Source organism: Frankliniella occidentalis, unplaced genomic scaffold (assembly GCF_000697945.3).
Source record: "Frankliniella occidentalis isolate FOCC.00 unplaced genomic scaffold, Focc_3.1 Scaffold13, whole genome shotgun sequence".
Taxonomy (NCBI): domain Eukaryota; kingdom Metazoa; phylum Arthropoda; class Insecta; order Thysanoptera; family Thripidae; genus Frankliniella; species Frankliniella occidentalis.
The window spans coordinates 915,868-921,422 of NW_026267143.1; the positions used below are offsets into that span (position 1 = coordinate 915,868).

The 5,555-nt window shown below is 58.1% G+C and overlaps 2 protein-coding genes across 2 annotated transcripts in view; both read left to right on the plus strand.

The window, feature by feature from the left end:
* Positions 1–1,163: 1,163 nt before the first annotated feature.
* On the plus strand, positions 1,164–4,593 carry LOC113217626 (protein enabled homolog). Its single transcript, XM_026437598.2, has 7 exons — positions 1,164–1,313; positions 1,390–1,638; positions 1,722–1,922; positions 2,053–2,140; positions 2,780–2,917; positions 3,375–3,507; positions 3,734–4,593. The coding sequence occupies exons 1-7, from the start codon at positions 1,269–1,271 to the stop codon at positions 4,041–4,043; spliced, it is 1,164 nt and encodes a 387-aa protein (XP_026293383.1). The 5' UTR covers positions 1,164–1,268; the 3' UTR covers positions 4,044–4,593.
* Positions 4,594–5,065: 472 nt separating this feature from the next.
* LOC113217640 (uncharacterized) overlaps positions 5,066–5,555 on the plus strand; it is a 2,648-nt gene continuing 2,158 nt past the window's right edge. The window contains exons 1-2 of the mRNA XM_052263600.1: positions 5,066–5,077; positions 5,290–5,418. Of these exons, the coding sequence (XP_052119560.1) occupies positions 5,066–5,077; positions 5,290–5,418 (141 nt within the window). The remainder of the gene's footprint in view (positions 5,078–5,289; positions 5,419–5,555) is intronic.

Sequence of the window (5,555 nt, forward strand, 5' to 3'; positions counted from 1 at the left end):
TGGAGCGGGGACACGAGGCCCAGATACGCCAGCAGCACAACTCGAGACACTACCGCTCGCAGGAAGAAATCGAAAGGGGTGAGTTCCAATCACTTGCTGGGCGCAAAACCCGCGCACATTCTTTCCCCACCTGCCGCGCCGCCGCCCTGTAGGGGACAACCAACTCAGCAGCGACGGAAAGTTCAAACCGGCCTAATTTTAACCAAATAGGCCTACGGGTCAATATGGAGTTCTCGTGACGTTTTACAGTTAGGTAGATACCGTATGGTCATGTCTTGCTGGAGCCCCCCCACCCCCCAGAAAAAAAACGTGCTAATAACCACCGTGCTTTAAAAAGCAGGTGAATTTAATAGTCATCTGAGCTCAAGGTATATGATTAACCAAGAGGTCAACCGGTAAAAACTTGTAAGTGCGTTCAACTGTCATTCAAACACTTGAGTCGAGAGTCAAACTCCTCTGCTATGAGACACTTCCCAAACTAAGTGCGCTCCCCAACGCAGAAATTTTCTACCGAGTAGTCGTGATTTATTATCAGTTTAGGGGAAGGTGCCCAGTGATGGACACTGTACCAGTGATGGCCACTTTTCTCGATTTGCAGCCAAACTCGTCACTGTACGACCTTGGCACGGAACTCATATTCTAGGAAGACCCCTACCGGAGTACCTATAGTAAGCCAGCCAAACTACCTCGCCCTGTTCTGTACATTCCGAGAAAAAGAGGTGTCCATGTCCATCACTGGGCAGATCCATCTCTTAAGGCGTCCATCATTGGGCAGGGCATCTTACCCTACCCTACTCTTTTCTTTCGCGTTGGCGCCTGGCGGGGCGTCCATGCGCCGTTACGCGTCCTCCCGTAAACCTCCATCAATGTTGCCCTCCCCCCTCCGCCCCATCCCCCGCACCCCTATTCCGATTGGCACCATTTGGATAGAGCGTTCATTCAGCCTCAGTTCTCTGATGCGTTTTTGACATATTGAGCAAAGCGCGGGGGACGCGGCATTGCGGGGCCGGGCCGGGGAGCGTCGTATGAGTCTATCGGTCGCGCGCACTTGGTCCGCTCGAGGCCCCCCCCCCTCTCCCCGCCCTTTCCACCACCCCGGGCTGCGCGGGGTCCGCGGCTCATGAAGGAAAGAATTGAAAGGTGGTTTTAGAGAGAGAAAGAGGGGAGGGGGAGGGGCGGCGGCGCAGGGATATTGTAACAGGTTGGTGACGGATTGAACGCGGCGATGCGGCCCGCTGGCTCAGTGGCGGCGCCGCCAGCCCGAGGACATGTCGAGCACTTGCCTGCCGTCGCCTGGAGCCGCGTCGGGGAGGGTGAGCACCAACTCGTCGCGGCCGAACGGACCCTCCTTAACCCCTTTCTCGGCACTGAGTAATGTTCCTCTTGAAGCTGGCGGACCAGGAGGCCCCCAGCAACAGCCCGCCCGTGTCGGCCGCCGCCGCCTCGCCCTCGTCGCCGCCGGACCGCTCGGCAGCAGCCTACCGCCGCCAGGAGCAGGATGCCCGGGGTGCCCGTGACGGCCGCGACAGCCGCGACACCCCAGAGTGGCCGCCGGCCGCATCCCCGGCGACGACACTCGCCGCCGGCCTGCCTGCGTCCGCAGCCTTCCCTGCTCTGGCCCCGGGGTACGCACCGCAGGTAGAGCAGTGTGTGAGCACCGAGTGGCGCGCGCCCCAGGGCGAGCCGCACCCAGGACCCACCCCTCGTCTCTGTGCTCGCAGGCCGAGTGCGGCGAGTGCCAGTGGGGCGACGTGGACCTGAGCGGCTACGCGCCGCTCTGCTCGCCGACGCCGCTGCCCGGGGGCGCCACCTACACCATCCTCACCTCGCTGCCCGTGCCGCCCATGCTGCCCATGGCGCCCGCCGCCCCCGCGGACACCGTCGCGTACGAGGACGAGCCGCGGACCCTCCACGAGCTACAGGTGAGTGAGATGTGAGTCCAGACATACGCCGGACGTATGCAGGGTTTTTGCAATTCGGCGAAAAGATCATCATTTTTGCTACCTGCTGTAGCTGTTTTTGAAACTTTCAACGCTTTTGTTCAAATTTCAGTCGGCGGTAGCCGTACCAATGAGACCTCACCCGAGCATTGAGTGCTTCAAGTCGCCTACATCGGCTGCGCATGCGCCACTTCACGCCGGTGAGTACGCCAAGTACACCCATCCTGTTGCAGTTGTGAGCTTGTGACACAAAACACACGACCACTGGTCTGACCAATAGTGTATTTCGACTAACGGAAAAAGAAGAATAGCGGGCAGAACATATTGATTGGCCGAGCGCCTACCCCCACTACCGGCGTGACGTAGAGGCGGGAAGCTCTCGACCTATGTTCCAGCCACGGACTGGCCCGGGTTGGCTAGTCGGGAAATCCCGACCGGGCCCCAGGCGAAAAAGGTATCTTTTGGGGCCCTTGAAGGCAAAAAGGTATCTTTTGGGGCCCCTTGCCGCCAAAAAAGGTATCTTTTGGGGCCCCTTGCCGCCAAAAAAGGTATCTTTTGGGGCCCCTCGGAGCAGTTTCCAGACTGGGCCCCTAGACCCCCAGTCCGTGGCTGCTATGTTCTACCCGCTGTTCTTCTTCCTCCGTTAGTCGAAATACACTATATGAGCCCCCAAGCCCCCCATTGCTATAGCCGTTCTTCAGGCGGGTTGCCCTGAAGCCATTCGGTAGTTTTTTTTTCTGGATCCGCGCCTGTTTGATATCGGTTTGACTCTGTATTCCGTCGACATTCTGATTTGAGTCAGTTTTGTTAAACCTGTTGTCGGTCTCTGCCGTGTGCAGCTCGCGTCCTGGTGCCGCAGGCTCAGCTGGCCGTCGAGGTGGACTCCACGACGCGCGCCCTGGAGCGGGGACACGAGGCCCAGATACGCCAGCAGCACAACTCGAGACACTACCGCTCGCAGGAAGAAATCGAAAGGGGTGAGTTCCAATCACTTGCTGGGCGCAAAACCCGCGCACATTCTTTCCCCACCTGCCGCGCCGCCGCCCTGTAGGGGAGGGGAGGGGCCACCCAGAGAGTACGCCGTTATTCTCCGTTGAGAACCTATGCCAAGTTCAGCGTCTAGCTCTCATAGCGCCTGGTGGGTAGGCAACATCCTGTCTGCAGTGCATCCGTGTCCTGCGGGGTGGCCTACCCTGAGCCTCACAGGCGCCGAGCTCCCGTAAATCGGCGAGCGAATCTAGGCAAAACGGACGTTATCAGTAAGCTCCGTATAAAAAATATCATGAGATGTTAGCGGCCGCATGCTGCATATCCTCCCGCACTGCGCACGCCTGCATGCGGTACAGTCTCCAAAACAGTGAAGGGTTGGCGCGCCACTTGGTGCGGCCCTGCCGCCGAGTAGACGTGTACTACAGTGAGTTGTTTGGGCCGCAGCTTACAGGAAGAACGCTTGTGATCGAGAGCGCTGCCGGATGGCGGACATGAACCGCGCGTACGACTTGCTGCGCATGCGCGTGCCCACGGCCAGGAAGCCCCCCAAGAAGCTGTCCAAGATCGAGTGCTTGAGGTGAGTCTGTTGCGGGGTGCTTCGGTGAACGGAGGAAGGAGAACAGCGGGTGGAACATAATATGCCTCCCGATTGGTCGAGAGCTCCGCCCGCTCCGCGCCCTTTCGCCACGCCGCGTAGTGGGGTAAAGGCTCGACCAATCAGGAACCTGTGTTTCTACACGCTATTCTTCTTCATCGGCCGACCGTCCGCGTCACTCTAACTCGTCTCTTGACTTCACGCGCAGGCTCGCGATCAAGTACATCCGTGACTTGCGCGAGGAGCTGCGCCACGGCCAGCAGGGGCAGGCGCAGGCCGGCCCCTGGCCCACGGCGCCGTGGGGCGTGCCCGTGATCGTGGACCAGGGGGGCGCCGGCGCGGACCTGGACCACCCCGCCGACACCAGCGCCACCTGCTACGGCGTGGAGCAGCCCTCGCTCTATATGGCCGCCGCCGGCCACTACCCCGCGCAGGGGCTGCTGCTCTGCGCCCCGGGCACACCAGGCGGGGCCGCGCCGGCCGGGGCGGGCGGGCCTTCCCCCGCGCGCTGGAGCTAGCCGAGTGGCGCACTGGGGTTCCTGCTGGGCCGAGGGTTTCACTCGAAAACAATCAGTGTACACCAAAGTGTATTGTACACCCTCCAAAACAATCCAGGAAAATTCAATTAGAAAACAGGAAAATGCAGAAAACTCCGAAAAAAAAAACTATTAAAAAAAACACACAAAAAAAGGTGTTTGCTTGTATTTATAGTGAAATACTGTACCCCTCGGCCTGGGCATGGGGCCACGCTACAGCAACAGCCTGTACTAATGTGCTAGTCATAGAGTGTCGTGAGGAGTCAAGAAGAAACCTGGAAGCGGCTTGTGCATTTGGGAATTTTAAATTTTATTGTTGCACTGCTTGTAATGGGTGTGTTGATGTAATTTTTTAGACGTTTTCTTATTATATGACGTATTTTCTTAATGGTAATAGTACACGACCGGCTCAGCATTCTTAGCTGCGATGTGACTTAAAGAAAAGGCATACGCAATACATTAATTTCTTTGAAAAAGAAAAACCAACAAAAGTTTTACTTTGAATAAAACATTTTTAATACTCTACAACTTACCTACTTTTGCCTACACTGAGGGCACACTACAGCTGACCGCTCGACGCAATCATGAATATTTTGACAGCCTCTTTCCCACCATGGCTGTGTGCCCTTGCCCTATTGCGGTTCTCGACATGGTCCAGTGGTTGCGCGAGCGTCGCAAGGGCTTGTGGGCGGTGGCCCCCACCTCCAGTGGGGTCAGGCGGCTGGACCGGGGGGCTGGAATGGGGTGCGGTGGGGTGCGGCGGTCAGAGAGATGCTGCGTTTGGACATCTTCTTGTCTCTCTCTCTCACCCACGGAAAGAGATACAGTACTGCAAGAGAGAAGCGTGCAAGTGAGAGTGCAAGTTAATATTTAGTGTTTGGGGGTGGTGGGGGAGGGGGGTTATCGAGGTGAGACCTGGAGCCCCCGACAACAGCGACAAATAAAAGCCGGGAGAGAAGCGCGGACACGGCACTCGCCGCGCAGCACCCACAACCACCAGCAGCATGGCCCGGAAGGTAAGACTGACCTGCGACTCAAGAGAAAGGGAGAACCTGTACCCATGCCAAGAGGGGGCTAACCGTCGGGCTCCCTCGCACAGTGTGCTTGGGGCGCAAGCCGGGTGCAAACCAGCCACAAACAGCCCGCGAGACAGAGCCCATATCAAATAACTTTTTTATGTGCCCCCTAAAAGTTCAGAATGATTACAAAGTTGTCTGTCTTGTTCCAGGTTCTGGGCTGCCTATTTCTGGCCCTTGTGGCCGCCAACGCCCAGTATGCGCCCCCTAGGTTAGCTCCAGCACCTCCACCAGCCCCCGAGCCTCTACCACTCCCCGAACCTGTCGTTAACTCGGCACCGGTTATACTTCCTCCCTCGACTGGGGCCAACACAGACCCTGGCTTGACAAATTACCAGTACGCACCCGCACAGGTCCAGCAGCAGTCGCTTTCCCCGGCATTCGCTCCCGCCCCCATCCCCGATCCCCAGTACGGACC